Below are 17,341 nucleotides of genomic sequence, written 5' to 3' on the forward strand. Positions count from 1 at the left end.
GCATGGTCGGCACTTCATTCCTTTTTGATGGCTGCATCATATTCCCTGGTACAGATGGATCACAGTGTGTTTATCCCTCCATCCAGTGGTGGACATTTGGGTTGCTTCTGCTTTTTGGCTGCTATGTCTCATGATACTATGAACGTCCCTGTGTAAGTTTTTCTGTGGACCTACCTTTTTGTTTCTCTTGGGTTCATTCCTAGGAGCGGAATTGCTAGGTCAGAGGGTAACACTGAGTGTAACCTTTTGAGGAACTGCCAGATGGTCGATGTGGCTTCACTGTTTTACCTTCCCACATGTTTAAAGTTTTGTAACGTTTTTTGGTCTTTCAACATAATGTTACATTGTGAGTGGGGTACAGTACAAGAGACACCCACCTTCCTGGAGACTCTCATCCCTTCTTAGGTGTGCTGGACATTAACCCTTTCAGCACCAGCTCCTCCCCACCTCCCACCCAAATCTCCTTCTCGGTCCGTTTCCCCCCGGGACACATCTGCTCCAATGGGTTCCCCTGTCTTATCTCTGAGATCCATTAAGTCGAATTAAATTGATTAATTTAATGAGATGGAACTTGCTCCACCTCCCAGGCTGGAGTGCGGTGGCGCGACCTTGGCTCACTGCAGCCTCCGCCTCCTGGGTTCAGGAAATTCTCCTGCCTCAGCCTCCCCAGTAGCTGAGATTACAGGCATGTGCCAGGATGCTGGGTTAATTTTTGTATTTTTAGTAGAGACAGGGTTTCATCACGTTGGCCAGGCTGATCTTGAACTCCTGACCTCAAGTGATCCGCCCCCACCTCAGCCCCCCAAATCCGCCCCACTGGGATTACTGGCGTGTGCCACCGTGCCTGGCCCTTCAGCTCTCTGAGGCTTCTCTTTCATGGATTGGACACCATAACCTGCCCCCTCCCCATTCCTGACACTGGCACCTTGGGAAATCCCAGCCATTCTCCCAGCAGGCTACCGGCTGACGGCCTTTGTCTTAGTTCTCCCATCTACGGAGTAACTTACTCCATACCTCTTTCTGCATAAGCATTATTTGCCAAGTCCCAGGCTGGGGTCCTGAGATAGGAATTGAATGAGGGAGTTCTGGGGTCTGTTCAGGGTGGGGCTGAATGGGTTCAGATGTCCCCTCTGTTGCCTGGGCTGTGGGAGATTGTGGCAGTATGGGAATTTCTTTCCTCTTTTTTTTTTTTTTTTTTTTTCTGAGACAGAGTCTCGCTCTGTCACCTAGGCTGGAGTGCATGGCACAATTTTGGCTCACAGCAACCTCTGCCTCCTGGGTTGAAGCGATTCTCATGCCTCAGTCTCCTGAGTAGCTGCGATTACAGGTGCCTGCCACCACGCCTAGCTAATTTTTTTTTTTTTTTGAGACAGTATTTTGCTCTTGTTGCCCAGGCTGGAGTGCAGTGGCTCGATTTGGCTCACCGCAACCTCTGCCTCCCGGGTTCAAGCTATTCTCCTGCCTCAGCCTCCCGAGTAGCTGGGATTACAGGCATGTGCCACCATGCCTGGCTTTTTTTTTTTTTTTTTTTTTTTTTTTTTTGAGACTGAGTCTTGCTCTGTAGTCCAGGCTAGAGTGCAGTGTCGCAACCTTGTTTCACTGCAACCTCTGCCTCCCGGGTCCTGGTTCAAGCAATTCTCCTGCCTTAGCCTCCTGAGTAGCTGGGATTTCAGGCACTTGCCACCATGCCCAGCTAATTTTTGTATTGCTAATGGAGATGGGGTTTCACCACGTTGGCCAGGCTGGTCTTGAACGCCTGATCTCGTGATCTGCCCTCCTTGGCCTCTCAAAGTGCTGGGATTACAGGCGTGAGCCACTGTGCCTGGCCCAAAGAAGGAAGGCAATTTTTTATATTTCTAGTAGAGACAGGTTTTTGCCATGTTGGCAGGCTGGTCTCGAACTCCTGACCTCAAGTGGTCCGCCTGCCACAGCCTCCCAAAATGCTGGGATTACAGGCGTGAGCCACCATGCCTGGCCTCTTTCCTCTTCTGCTCAATGGAGCCAACGTCCATCTTCCCTGGGATGTTGTGCAGATCCAGTGAGGGACCCTCTGCATGGTCCCATGGCATAGACTGGGTATCCCACCAAGTGTCCCCAGACCCTCCCAGCAGCCAAAGAGTCTTGCACCTCAGGTGTGTGTTTCAGGGACATCCCCTGAGGACACTCCAACCCCAAGTGAGCACACACTGTGTGTTTCCTCCCTCCTTGTTGGAAACAGATGCTCCGTGCTGCAAAAGAAAAATCATCACTGAGACAAAGGATCTCTCAGCAAGCAATTTTTACTTCCTGCACTGCAGGAAGGGTACCCTCACTAGCCACCTTGCCACGAGAGTACAACGAACAAAGGAAAGCAAACATATTTATTTCTTATGCATTTGGGGTTGTCCTTATTGCTGTGTCTGATCTCTGTTGGTTGGAGCCAGACCCAACAATCTAAACTAAAACCCGATTAGCTAATGACTTACTGCTGTGTCTGATCTCTGTTGGTTGGAGCCAGACCCTACAATCTAAACTAAAACCCAATTGGCTAATGACTTACTGCTGTGTCTGATCTGTTGTTTGGGGCCAGACCTTACAATCAAAACTAAAACCCGATTGGCTAATGACTTACTGCTGTGTCTGATCTGTTGGTTGGAGCCAGACCCTACAATCTAAACTAAAACCCAATTGGCTAATGACTTACTGATGTGTCTGATCTCTGTTGGTTGGAGCCAGACCCTACAATCTAAACTAAAACCCAATTGGCTAATGACTTACTGCCGTGTCTGATCTGTTGCTTGGGGCCAGACCTTACAATCCAAACTAAAACCCGATTTGCTAATGACTTACTGCCGTGTCTGATCCCTGTTGGTTGGAGCCAGACCTTACAATCTAAACCAAAACCCTGTTGGCTAACGACTTACTGCCGTGTCTGATCTCTGTTGCTTGGGGCCAGACCTTACAATCTAAACCAAAACCCGATTGGCTAACGACTTACTGCCGTGTCTGATCTGTTGGTTGGAGCCAGACCTTAAAATCAAAACTAAAACCCGATTGGCTAATGACTTACTGCCGTGTCTGATCTCTGTTGCTTGGGGCCAGACCTTACAATCTAAACCAAAACCCGATTGGCTAACGACTTACTGCCGTGTCTGATCTCTGTTGGTTGGAGCCAGACCTTACAATCAGAACTAAAACCCGATTGGCTAACGACTTACTGCCGTGTCTGATCTCTGTTGGTTGGAGCCAGACCTTACAATCTAAACCAAAACCCGATTGGCTAACGACTTACTGCCGTGTCTGATCTCTGTTGGTTGGGGCCAGACCTTACAATCTAAACTAAAACCCGATTGGCTAATGACTTACTGCCGTGTCTGATCTCTGTTGGTTGGGGCCAGACCTTACAATCTAAACTAAAACCCGATTGGCTAACGACTTACTGCCGTGTCTGATCTCTGTTGGTTGGAGCCAGACCTTACAATCTAAACCAAAACCCGATTGGCTAACGACTTACTGCCGTGTCTGATCTCTGTTGGTTGGAGCCAGACCTTACAATCTAAACTAAAACCCGATTGGCTAGTAACTTAAACATTTTTAAAATAGGTAAGGGGCATAGGCTGCAAGCTGGTACATGCCTGTGAGCACGTCCAGCACAGATATTTTGGTTAAACTACAAGGATACAGAATGTAATACATGCCTATAAGTGTGTCTAACAGCTATATAGGACAGGGCTTAACAAAGAGTTATTAGCACACTTGTAATTTATTCTTTAACAAGAAAGGAATTTGAAGAGGGATTTTTACTTCCCACACTTTAGATCCTCGGCTCCCAGGACTTCGACATCTGTGTGAGGGACATGATCCCAGTGGACGTCCCTGAGCACTTCCGGGGCAGGGTCAGCATCTGGGCCACGGTGACCAGTGTGGACGGGAGCCAGCAGGTCGCATTCGACGACTCCACCCCCGTGCAGAGGCAGCTGGTGGACATCCGGTACTCCAAGGACACGAGGAAGCAGTTCAAGCCGGGCCTGGCTTATGTGGGGAAGGTAACGTGGGGGTGACTGTGCCACATCCCTCTGAGGACCACTGTGAAAGCACCACTAGCCAATAGCTTTGCTTTGATGACTCAGCTGAAAATGGATCTCCTGACATAACTTTTGCAGAGGGTAGTAAGGGCTGGGGTCCCAGTTGAGGGTCGGGGACGTTTTCCTCCATGGGAAAGAATGACATACTCTATTCCACATGGACAGACATCTGAGTAGCCATTTATTTTTATTTTTTTGAGATGGAGTCTCACTGTGTCACCCAGGCTGGACTGTAGTGGCGCGATCTTGGCTCACTGCAGCCTCCGCCTCCCAGGTTCAAGTGCTGCAGTCTCCGCCTCCTGGGTTGAGGCAATTCTCCTGCCTCAGCCTCCCAGGCAGCTGGGATTACAGGCACCAGCCACCACGCCTGGCTAATTTTTGTATTTTAGTAGAGACGGTTTCACCATGTTGGTCAGGATGGTCTCAGACTCCTGACCTTGTGATTCGCCTGCCTCGGCCTCCTGAGTGCTGGGATTACAGGCGTGAGCCACTGCACCTGGCCTAAGTAACCATTTATAGCAGCTCCTCTAAGGCAGTCTTGTTTCTTCAATGGGTTCATTTTTTTCTTTTCTTTTTTTTTTTTTTTTGAGACAGTTTGGCTGTGTTGCCAGGCTGTAGTGCAGTGGCATGATCTTGGCTCACTGTAACCTCTGCCTCCTGGGTTCAAGCGATTCTCCTGCCTCAGTTTCCTGAGTAGTTGGGATTACAGATGCCCACCACCATGTCTGGCTAATTTTTATATTTTTAGTAGAGATGGGGTTTCACCAGATTGGCCAGGCTGGTCTTGAACTCCTGACCTCAGGTGATCCACCCACCTTGGCCTCCCAAAGTGTTCGGATTACAGGCATGAGCCACCGTGCCCGTTTTTTTTTTTTTTTTTTTTTTTTTTTAAAAGACAGTTGCACTCCGTTGCCCAGGCTGGAGTGCAGTGACTCACTGCAACCACCACCTCCCAGGTTCAAGTGATTCTTCTGCCTCAGCCTCCCTAGTAGCTGGAATTACAGGCACATACCACCATGCCCAGTTAATTTTCATATTTTTAGAAGTGACGAGATTTCGCCATGTTGGCCAGGCTGGTCTCGAACTTCTGGCCTCAAATGATCCTCCCACCTTGGCCTTCCAACGTGCTGGGATTACAGGCGTGAGCCACCACTCTCGGCCCTTCACTGGGTTGATTTTATCCTCTAAGAACCTAACTTAGGCCTGTTCCTAAGACTGAGGGAGGCACACCTGTGTGACATTTTCAACAAGCCTCTGCCTCCCACCCAGCCACTCAAGTCTTATGCACAATAAATTTTGAGGTGACCAGATATTGTGATCCATATATATATTTTTTTTCTTAGAGACAGGATTTTGCTCTATTGCCCAGGCTGGAGTACAGTGGTGAGATCATAGCTCACTGTAGCCTCAACATCCTAGACTCAAGTAAGTCTCCTGCCTCAGCCTCCTGGGTAGCTGGGAATGCAGGCATGAGCCACCATGCCGGGCAGATTTTTAAATTTTTATTAATTTATTATTTTGAGACAGAGTCTCACTCTGTCACCCAGGCTGGAGTGCAGTGGTGCGATCTCAACTAACTGCAACCTCCTCTTCCCAGGTTCAAGCGATTCTCCTGCCTCAGCCTCCTAAGCAGGCGTCCCCAAACTTTTTACAAAGGGGGCCAGTTCACTGTCCCTCAGACCATTGGAGGGCCGCCACATACTGTGCTCCTCTCACTGATCACCAATGAAAGAGGTGTCCCGTCCTGAAGTGCGGCGGGGGGCCGGATAAATGGCTTCAGGGGGCCGCATGCGGCCCACAGGCCGTAGTTTGGGGACGCCTGCTCCTAAGTAGCTGGGATTACAGGTGTGTGCCACCACACCCAGCTAATTTTTGTATTTTTAGTAGAGATGGGGTTTTGCCATGTTGGCCAGGCTGGTCTCGGATACCTGACCTCAGGTGATCCACCTGCCCCAGCCTCCCAGAGTGCCGGGATTACAGGCATGAGCCACTGCGCCCGACGGATTTTTAAATTTTTTTGTAGAGATGGGATCTTGCTGTGTTAGCCAGACTGGTCTTGAACACCTGGGCTCAAGCAGTTCTACCTCAGACTTCCAAAGTGCTGGGATTACAGGTGTGAGCCACTGCATGCAGCCATCATTCTTATTTTAATTGTTAAACTGGGGTAGGCTGGGCATGGTGGCTCACACCTGTAATCCCAGCACCTTGGGAGGCTGAGGTGGATCACCTGAGGTCAGGAGTTCAAGACCAGCCTGGCCAACATGGTGAAACCCCATCTCTTCTAAAAATACACAAATTAGCTGGGTGTGGTGGTGGACACCTGTAATCCCAGTGACTCAGGAGGTTGAGGTAGGAGAATCGCTTGAACCTGAGAGGCGGTGGCTGCAGTGAGCCGAGATTGCACCACCACACTCCAGCCTGGATGACAGAGTGAGACTCTGTCTCAAAAAAACAAACAAAAACCAAATTTGGGGCATCTTCACCCCAATTGCAGCAGCAGGAGCAGGTCTCGGCCAACAGAGCCCAGTGTCACGCAAGGGGAAAGTGGACCACACCCCGGCCCTGCCTCTGCCTACACCCAGTTCCCTTCTGCCATCCATGAGTGATGCTGGCTGGCTGCCCTCACACTGAGTTCTGAGCCTCCCACTCTGCTCCGGAACCTCCCTTTTCTTCTCCATGCCGGTGTTAGAGCCACCTCTATCCCATGCACAGAGACACATCTCCCGTGTCCCTGGCTTTCAGGGCGGCAGGTTGAGTCAAAACAGAAGTACCCTGTGCAGGATCAGAATGTGTATGAAGAAGAGGCTTAAGGCTACAAGCTTGGTAAAGAGGAGCATTTTGCATGTGACAGAAAATGTCTACTATCTGCGTTAAAGAACGGAGTGATTAGGCTGGGCATAGTGGCTCACACCTGTAATCCCAGTGCTTTGGGAGGTGAGGTAAGAAGACCACTTGAGGCCAAAAGTGTGAGACCAGCCTGGGCAACATAGTGAGATCCAGTCTCTACAAAAAAATAAAAATAGGCCAGGCATGGTGGCTCACACTTTGGGAGAACAAGGTGGGAAAATTGCTTGAGACTAGGAGTTTGAGACCAGCCTGGGCTGCAGAGAAAGACCCCATCTCTACAAAATTTAAAAAAAAATATTAGCCAGGCATGGAATTGCACACCTGTGGTCCCAGCTATCAGGAGGCTGAGGCAGGAGGATTGTTGAGCTCAGGGGATAGAAGCTGCAGTGAGCTATGATCAGGCCACTTCACTCCAGCCTGGGCAACAGAGCAAGATTGTCTCTCAAGAAAGAAACAAGAAGGGAGTGCTTAATGAAGAGCATGTGGGCTGAATCCTGGTTCACTCCATCACCAAATACCTGTACAGCTGAGGGCTGTTTTAGGGTTCTTTAGAGGCTACAATCTATGCTCCTTTCAAAACATGCGTGTCTGTGCCTTTCTGGCTGGCTCTGAGTGGGGCTTAAGTGTCACACTGAATTGTCCATACCCTGGCATTATATGGCATTATACTAATGGCCAGCACATGTAATTTGTACTTCATGACCTCTTTGCCAAATCCAAGGGCATGGAGGTCTGCCCTTATTTTTTCTTCTAAGAGTGTTAATAGCTTTAGCTGTTACATTTAGGTCTATGATCCATTTGAGTTTATTTGTGTATATGGTGTGAGGTAGGGATGCCACTTCATTTAAAACATTTTTTTTTTCTTCTTCTTAAGAGACAGGGTCTCATTCAGTCACCCAGGCTGGAGTCCAGTGGCACAATCATAGCTCACTGCAGCCTTGAACTCCTGGACTCAAGCGATCTTTCCACCTCAGTCTCCTGAATAGTTGGGACCACAGGTACATGCCACCACATCTGGCTAATTTTTAAGTTTTTTGTAATGAGGTCTCACTATGTTGCCCAGGCTGGTCTGTGACTCCTGGCCTCAAGTGATCCTCCTGCTTTGGCTTCCCAAAGTGTTGGGATTACAGGCGTGAGCCACTGCACCCAGCTTCCATGTCTATCTTGGAAGCCTCTTCAGTAGCTGGAACCACAGGCACCCACCACCACACCTGGCTAATTTTTAAATTTTTCATAGAGATGGGGGTCTCACTGTGTTGCCCAGGCTGGTCTCGAACCCGTGGTCTCAAGCAATCCTCTTGCCTTGGCCTCCCAAAGTGTTGGGATTATAGGTGTGAGCCTCTGCATCTGGCCTTCATGTCTATCTGTATTCCAATATCTTGCTTACTGTAAGTTTGGAAACTGGGACCTGTGAGTCCTTTTTTGTTTCCTTTCAGGATTGTTTTGGCTATTCAGGACCCATTGCTATTCCCTATGAATTTTAGGAGTAATTTCTACAAAGAAGCCCGCCCAGATTCCAGTGGAGATTGTGTCGATTCTGCAGATCAGTTTGGGGAGCATGGCCGCCTTAACCCTGTTGTGTCTCGGGTGACCTTTTCTAGGTGGAGCTATCCTACCCAGATGGCAGCCCGGCCGAGGGGGTGACGGTCCAGATTAAGGCAGAACTGACACCGAAGGACAACATTTACACCAGTGAAGCTGTGTCCCAGGGTGGACTGGTGGGGTTTGAAATCCCCTCCATCCCCACGTCAGCCCAGCATGTGTGGCTGGAGGTGGGTGAGTCCCCCAGACCCTTGCCATTCAGCCAGCAGGTATGGACTTGGGGCCTCCCCCAGGCTGGATGCAAGCACCCGATAAGTGGGCCCGGAGCCTGTCCCAGCCCTGGAGGAGTACACATTCCACCGGAGAGTGGGACAGACAACACAGCCATCCTGGGGTCGGGTGGAAGGTCAAGGAGACATAAGGGTACCTGGTCCAGTTGTGCCAAATGAGTCTTCTCCAAGGGGATCTCTCTAAATGACCACGGGGACGTGAGCCAGGCCGCTTCTGGGAGGGTGGAACAGTATGGGTGGAGGCCCAGAGGCAGACCGTGATTATCCTGTAATCAACATCTTGCAACCGCTCAACGTCTCACAAATGCTCAAATTGAGGCACTTTGGAAAGACACTGGGGAGACAGCCACTAAGGGTGTCCGCCACCTCACCGGGTTGCTCAGTGGAAAGCAGTGTCAGGGGAAAGAGTGGTCTTACTTCTTTTTTTAAAGACAGTGTCTCGCTCTGTCGCCCAGATTGGAGTGCAGAGGTGCCATCATAGCTCACTGCAGCCTCAAACTGCTGGGTTCAAGCAGTCTTCCTGAGTCAGCCCCCCAAGTACCTGAGATTACAGGTGCATGCCTGTAATTGGTACCGCACCCAGCTAATTTCTAAATGGTTTCTGTAGAGAAACAATTTTTTTGCTTTTCTTCATTATCAATACAAAAACGTCTTTTCAAAATTATTTCAGAGACACGGTCTAGCTCTGTTGTCCAGGCTGGAGTACAATGGTGTGATCATAGCTCATTGCAGCTTTGAACTCTCGGACTCAAGCCATCCTCCTGCCTCAGCCTCCCTAGTAGCTGAGACTTCAGGCATGTGCCACCACGCCCCGGTAATTTTCAAAAAAATTTTTTTGTAGAGAATGGATCTTGCTATGTTGCCCAGGCTGGTCTTGAACTCCTGGGCTCAAGTGATCCTCCCACCTCTGCCTCCCAAAATGCTGAGATTACAGGTGTGAACCCACGGTGCCCAGCCTCCAACAGCCTTAGATAGTCGAGTGTTGACCCAAGCGTCTTCTGTTTCTCTTTTTTTCTTTTGAGATGGAGTCTTGTTCTGTTACCCAGGCTGGGTGCAGTGGTATGATCTCCACTCACTGCAACCTCTACCTCCTGGGTTCAAGCAGTTCTCATGCCTCAGCCTCCCATGGAGCCGAGATTATAGGCATGCACCACCACTCTCAGCTAATTTTTGTACCTTTTTTTTTTTGAGGTGGAATCTCGCTGTGTTGCCCAGGCTCGGGTGCAGTGACATGATTTCAGCTCACTGCAACCTCTGCTTCCCAAGTTCAAGTGATTCTCCTGCCTCGGTCTCCCAAGTGGCTGGGATTACAGGCACCTGCCACCATGCCCGACTAATTTTTGTATTTTTAGTAGAGATGGGATTTCGCCATGGTGGCCAGATTAGTTTCGAACTCCTGACCACAGGTGATCCACCCACCTCAGCCTCCCAAAGTGCTGGGATTAACAGGCATGAGCCACCGTGCCCTGCCAAATTTTTGTATTTTTTTTTTTTTTTTTTTTTTTTTTTTTTTAGTAAAGACGGGTTTTCACCATGTCAACCAGACTGGCCTCAAACTCCTGACATCGGATGATCCACCTGCCTCGGCCTCCCAAAGTGCGTGGGCCACTGTGCCCAGCTGGACACTTGCTTCTTGGAGCTAGGAAGAACGGGGCAGACAGCTGGATCCTACTCCCCTGAGGATTGGGAGGGGGTTCCCCAAAGGGATATTGGAGCATGAGAGGATGTTGCTTTTGGGTAGAGTAGGCAAAAGCATTCCCAAGACCCCTTTCTGCTCTCAATAGTCGGGTGTTGATCCAAGCGTCTTCTGTTCTTCAGACCAAGGTGACGGCACTGAACGGAAAACCCATGGGGGCCCAGTACCTGCCCAGCTACCTCTCCCTTGGCAGCTGGTACTCCCCCAGCCAGTGCTACCTGCAGCTGCAGCCACCCTCCCACCCACTGCAGGTAAGATTTTCAGCTGCGGCCCTTCCTGTAATCCCAGCACTTTGGGAGGCCAGGGGGTGGGAGTGGGAGGGGAATCACTTGAGGTCAGTAGTTCGAGACCAACCTGGCCAACATGGCAAAACCCCATCTCTACTAAAAATACAAAAATCTCCTAGGTGTGGTGGTGCATGCCTGCAATCCCAGCTACTTGGGAGGCTGAGGCAGGAGAATCGCTTGAACTCAGGAGGTGGAGGTTGCAGTGAGCTGAGATCACACCACTGCACTTCAGCCTGGGAGACAAAGCAAGACTCCATCATACACACAAAAAAAGGCCAGGCCTGGTGGCTCATGTCGGTAGTCCCAGCACTTTGGGAGGCTGAGGTGGGTGGATCATGAGGTCAGGGGTTTGAGACCAGCTTGGCCAATATAGTAAAACCCCCCGTCTCTACTAAAAATACAAAAAAATCAGCCAGGCCTGGTGGCGGGAACCTGCAATCCCAACTACTCGAGAGGCTGAGGCAGGAGAATTGCTTGAACCTGGGAGACAGAGGTTTCAGTGAGCCGAGATCGCACCACTGCACACTCCAGCCTGGGCGGCAGAGTGAGACTTTGTTTCAAAAAAAGAAGAAAAACGAAAAAAAGTGTCATGAGTGAGCCTGTAAGGCGGCAGTAGCTAGCCTTTTTGGCACCAAGAATTGGTTTCATGGAAGACAATTTTTCCACGGACTGGGCCGTGGGTTGGGGCGGATAGTTTCAGGATGATTCAAGCATATTATGTTTACTTCGTACTTTCTTTCTGTAATGATGACATTGCAGTATAGAATGACACAATGATACCACTCCCCATCGTGGAGAATCAGTGGGAGCCCTGAGCTTGTCTTCCTGCAGCTAGATGGTCCCATCTGGGGATAACGCGAGACAGTGAGGGATCATCAGGCATTAGATTCTCATAAGAAGGGAGCATCCTAGATCTCGTGCATACGCAGTTCACAATAGGGTTCGGGCTCGCGAGAGAATCTAATGCCGCCACTGCGGATCTGACAGGAGGCAGAGCTCAGGTGGCAATGCATGATGGTGAGTGGCTGTAAATACAGATGAAGTTCTGATTGCCGGCCTGCCACTCACCTCCTGCAATGCGATTGGTTCCTAACAGGCCATGAACCAGTATTGGCCCTGCTCTAAGGGACCTAATGCTGCAACTGAGACAGGGACCGCTTATCTCCCCAGCAAGGGGAGAATTCTGTGGAATGCATGCCTGCATTGCTGTTTATTTCTTTTCTTTCTTCTCTTCTCTTTTTTTTTTGAGATGGAATCTCACTCTGTCACCGAGGCTGGAGTGCAGTGGCATGATCTCTGCCCACGGCAACCTCCGTCTCCAGGGTTCAAGTAATTCTCCTGCTTCAGCCTCTGGAGTAGCTGGGATTACAAGTGCCCACTAGCCCGCCTGGCTAATTTTTGTATTCTAGTAGAGACAGGGTTTCACCATGTTGGCCAGGCTGGTGTCGAACTCCTGACCTCCAGTGATCCGCCCACCTCAGCCTCCCAAAGTGCTGGGATTACAGGCGTGAGCCACCGTGCCCAGCCCATTGCTATTTATTTCTGATGGACATTTAGGCTGTGGCCCAGGGCTGACAGTGATGATCACCACTGCTCCCAGACCTGACTCAGGGCTGCTGCTATCTGTTATCGGCTGGATTCCCTACTGTCTTGAGCCTTCCGTTAGTGCAAAGGCCCTGGGAGTTTCTCCACCCAGACACACTGAGTACAAAGGCAAGGTGAACTTAGAGCTGTGTCTGCCATTCATTTCTCCTGGGTCTATTATTTTGCAATTCTGATTATTTAAGTGGGGTGTGTGTGTGTGTGTGTGTGTGTGTGCGTATTTTTCTTTTAATTCATAGACTTACTTTTTTAAGAACAGTTGTGAGTTTGTACAAACCTTGAACAAAAAGAGTTTCCGACTGGGTGTGTTGGCTCACACCGGTAATCTCGGCACTTTGGGAGGCTGAGGTGGGAGGATCGCTTGAGCCCAGGAGTTTGAGACCAGCTTGGGCAACATGGTGAAATTCCATCTCTACCAAAACCAAAACCAAAACAAACAAACAAACAAACAAACAAAAAGCAGCCAGATGTGGTGGTGCACACCTGTAGTCCCAGCTACTCAAGAGGCTGAGGCAGGAGGATTGCTTGAGCCCGGGAGGTTGAGACCGCAGTGAGCCATGATCATGCCAATGTACTCCAGCCCGGGTGACAGAATGAGATCCTGTCTCAAAACTAAACTTAACTAAACGTTACCTATAGCTTGCTAGTGACCAGGAGCCTTGTTGATAACATAAAGAGTCAATGAGGCCGGGCACGGTGGCTCATGCCTGTAACCCCGGCGCTTGGGAGGCCGAGGCAAGCAGGTCTCTAAGTCAGGAGATCGAGACCACCCTGGCTAACACGGTGAATCCCCAACTCTACTAAAAATACAAAACATTATCCAGGCATGGTGGCACGCACCTGTAATCCCAGCTATTTGGGAGGCTGAGGCAGGAGGATCGCTTGAACCTGGGAGGTGGAGGTTGCAGTGAGCCGGGATTGCACCACTGCCCCCAAGACTCCATCTCAAAAAAAAAAAAGTCAGTGAACACAGATTTTGTACTTTGTATGTATTATATACTATATTCTTCATAAAGAAGGGCAAATATCTTTTGACTGTTGATGAAGTAGGAATAGATGATCATAAAGGTCTGCTTCCTTGCCGTCTTCACGTTGAGAAGGCTGAGGAGGAGGAAGAGGAAGAGTGGGTCATGCTGTCTCGGGTAGAAGTGGAAGAAAATCCACATATTAGTGACGTGGGCAGTTTAAACCCGTATTTTTCAAGGGTCAACTGTATATATGTGTGTATATATGTATATACTATGTGTGTTCATAGATATCTAGATATCTACATCTACATATATATATACACTTTTTTTTTTTTTGGTCAGAGTCTCACTCTGTTGCCCAGGCTGCAGTGCAGTGGGACAGTCTTGGCTCACTGCAGCCTCCACCTCCTGGGTTCAACTGCTTCTCCTGCCTCAGTCTCCCAAGTAGCTGGGATTAGAGGTACCCGCCACCCTGCCCAGCTAATTACTTTTGTATTTTTAGTAGAGACGGGGTTTCACCGTTGACCAGGCTGGTCTCGAACTCCTGGCCTCAGGTGATGCACCTGCTTCAGCCTTCCAAAGTGCTGGGATTATGGGTGTGAGCCACTGCACCCAGCCGTACACATCTATATTTAAGGTCCACGGACGTCCCTTGGTTAATTCTGTGGGCCAGTGGCAGTCTCGCTGGCTGGGCTGTTCGCATCCTGGCCGCAATCCCAGCAGAGCCCCCGGCTCAAGCTATAGCCCCAGCCTTGGCAGAAACGTCACCCCTAATGGAAAACAGTTGCCATTACAGCGCCCAGGGCCCTACCAGCCCATAAACCTCTCACGCTCCTTTTCTGATCACATCGAGGCCCCTGGGGTTTGGCTTGGAGGAACCGTGGCGCCGAGGCTGCCTGTTTCCTGGGATTAACAGCCCTCTGCAGAGGTTGCAAGAATGAGAAGTCGGACAGGAATCACGCCCAGCTTGGCTGAACACACGGGTCTTGTTGTAATGTCATTAAACCAGTGGTGCAGGGTGTGGGGGACGCTGGTGCCGGCTGCCTCCTCAGGGGACACAGGAAGCAACCTTGTGTTCTCAGCTGGTCAGACTGTTCTGCTTAGGGGAAGATCTGGCTTTGTCACTCAGATCTTGCTCCCCGGGTGACAAGTCAATCCTGCTTGAGGTGACTCAGTAAACCCCAACTCCTCCTCCCCACCAAACTGCCGTGAGGGGCCCGGGGCACAACCTCAGGGCATGGGGGAAAGACGGGTTCATGCTGGGGCCAGGCTGGGCATGGCTCAGGGACCTCTTCCCCTCCTTCTAGCACCAGGGCCCAGGCAGGAGGGACCTGAGGGGCTCCACTACCCACATCTTGGCACCCACCCTTCTGAACCTGTTTTGCTTGGTGAACGGGGACTGTCCCTCCAATCTTTTAAGGTTGTTTTGATGCCACAAATTTAGGGCAGAAGAGGAGAAAGATTTGTTCTCTCCTTTTTACTCCCGAGATCTCAAGCAGTAGGGGACTTTTGTTCGGGTGTCTTTTTGTAAGGGGGACATTTATAAATTTAGAATGAAATTGAAAATGTTAGTATAATAAACAACCACAGGACTTTCACCTGGGTTTGTAAATTAATGTCTTTCCTGTATCTTTCCATTCATCCCTCCAACCCTCTCTCCGTCTCTCCATCCTCTCCCGCTTCATCCCTCCCTCCTTCCATCCTCTCTCCCTCCATTCATTCACCCTTCCTCCCTCTTTTTCCTCCCTCCCTCCACCCATCTGTCCACCTACCCGTTATCCACGCATCTTCTCTCCATCCAGCTACCCTTCATCTGTCCATCCTTCCATTCATCCATCCATCCACCCTCCCTCTCCCCCTTCATCTATCCATTATCCATCCATCTACCCTCCCCCTCCTTTCTTCCTTCCATTCTTTTCCTCCTCTACCCACCCATCCATTCATCTGCCATCCATCCATCCATCATCCATCCATCACCCACCCTCCCTCCCTCCTCCTTTTCTTCCTCTACCCATCCATCCACCCACTACACTTAACCTGTTTACCATCCATCCGTCTATCCATCTATCCATCCATCCATCCATCCATCCATCCATCCATCCATCCATCCATATAGGGTCCAGCCCTATAGGGTTCTGTGAGCCCCTCCCTCCTGGTGCAGAGATGAGAAACTGTAGAAATAAAAGACACAGACACAGAGATAGAGAAAAGAGAGTTTGGGCTCGGGGATCCACTGCCAACCAAAGCATGGAGACCTGCAGTGGCCCTGAGTGCCTGGACACTCTGACTTTTATTGAGTACAGAGCAGGGGGCAGGGAAGGTAGGGTGAGGTAATGGTGGTCGGTGATAGGGTCAGGTCAATCACGTGTCTTGGAGATGGAGGTCCAGGACTTCCAAGCATCGGAGGCAAGGAGAAAACCTAATGCATCAGCGCTCTTCGCATATTTGTTAGAAATATCAAGGACATTAATTCTTATCTTCTGAGAAAAAGAGAAACCAGGTGCAGAAGCAGGGCGTGAGAGTGGGCATGGGACGTGACCGCTGAAGCACAGCGTCACATAGACACAGTGAAGCCCCCGGATGTCTGCGGGCTTCCCTGACAGTCAGGCCTTGCCACAAGAGCTTGGAGAAGCGGAGTTTTCTCCTAACTCCCCCAGGAAGGAGGCGTCTCGGTCATTTTGGACATCTCCTGCCCTAGCTGGCTAAACAGCGGGCGCTTTCCCAGCACTGGCGCTGCCGCACATCCGAGGCGCCCTCCAGCAGCCCTTATGCGGGCATGACAGAGGCTCAGAGCATCTTGCCTTAGGGTTGATTTGTTCTCAATGTCCCCTCAGTTCCATGCTTCATAACCCGATAGTCATTAGTAAAATCAAAGGTTACATTGAGTATATATCTTTATGATTATAAGTGAGTAACTAGAAGATTACATATGATTATATAAAGGAATAACTAAGCCTACATTTCTAATTCTTTTCTAAATCGATATTTATATGGGAACAGGCTGAGGCTTCAGACCCTTGCCACGGCACTTGTGGGGTTTCCCCCCTACGCATCCATCCATCTGCTCTTCATCTAGTCATCCACCCTTCATCCAGCCATCCATCCACCCTCCCTCCATCCTTGTCCTCCTTTCTTTCCTTCCTCAACCCATCCATCCACCCACTACTCTTATCTATTTACCATCCATCCATCCATCTGCTCCTCATCCAGTCATCCACCCTTCACCTATCCATCCATCCAACCGTGCTCCCTTCATCCATTCATCCATTCTCCCTCTGTCCATCCACCTTTTATCCCTCCTTTTATCTATCATCCATCTGCCCATCTACCCATCCACCCATTTCTCTACACATTTTTTGGCTGCAGCATTTGAAAGCAAGTTACAGACATGATAGTGGTTCACTCTTAAATACTTGACCATAATGTATCCTTTAAAAAAAGGCATTCTTTTACCTGACCTCAAGGCCATTTTGTTAGGTCACACCTAAGAAAATTACATTCACTGAATCGTATCTAATTCATAGGCAATATTCAGATTTTCAAGAGGTGCCAGAAAATGTAATTTAGTGTTTGCATGCATGTGTGACTGCACAATTGTATCACACATGTGTGACTACGCATGAGTGTGCATGTGCATTTGGGTGTGTGTGCACACTCACCCATGTGTATGTACTTGGTTTTTAGGGGTTTCACTATGTTGCCCAGGCTGAACTCCTGACCTCAAGTGATCCTCCCCACCTCACCCTCGTAAAGTGTTGAGATGACAGATGTAACCACCACACCTGGCTCCACTATCGTTAATAATTGGGTTATTTATCTTTTCTTTGATGAGTTGTGAAAGTTCTTTATAAGTTCTGGTTACTAGCCCTTATCAGATGTGTACCTTGCAGACATTTTCTCCTATTCTTTGGGTTATCTTTTCACTTTCCTAACAGTGTCCATTAGTACAACAAAAAAATTTAATTTGGTGAAACCCAATTTTTCTTTTTCTTTTGCTGCTTGTACTTCTGGTGCCACATCTCAAAGAAACCATTGCCAAACTCAA

The 17,341-nt window shown here is 49.5% G+C and overlaps 1 protein-coding gene across 1 annotated transcript in view; it reads left to right on the top strand.

Moving 5' to 3' along the window:
- The window catches only part of CPAMD8 (C3 and PZP like alpha-2-macroglobulin domain containing 8), a 120,598-nt gene that overhangs the window by 24,020 nt on the left and 79,237 nt on the right, over positions 1-17,341 (top strand). Inside the window, exons 11-13 of the mRNA XM_010330194.3 lie at positions 3,798-4,025; positions 8,513-8,683; positions 10,562-10,690. Coding sequence (XP_010328496.3) covers positions 3,798-4,025; positions 8,513-8,683; positions 10,562-10,690 — 528 coding nt within the window. The remainder of the gene's footprint in view (positions 1-3,797; positions 4,026-8,512; positions 8,684-10,561; positions 10,691-17,341) is intronic.

This window comes from Saimiri boliviensis, chromosome 14 (assembly GCF_048565385.1).
Source record: "Saimiri boliviensis isolate mSaiBol1 chromosome 14, mSaiBol1.pri, whole genome shotgun sequence".
NCBI lineage: Eukaryota > Metazoa > Chordata > Mammalia > Primates > Cebidae > Saimiri > Saimiri boliviensis.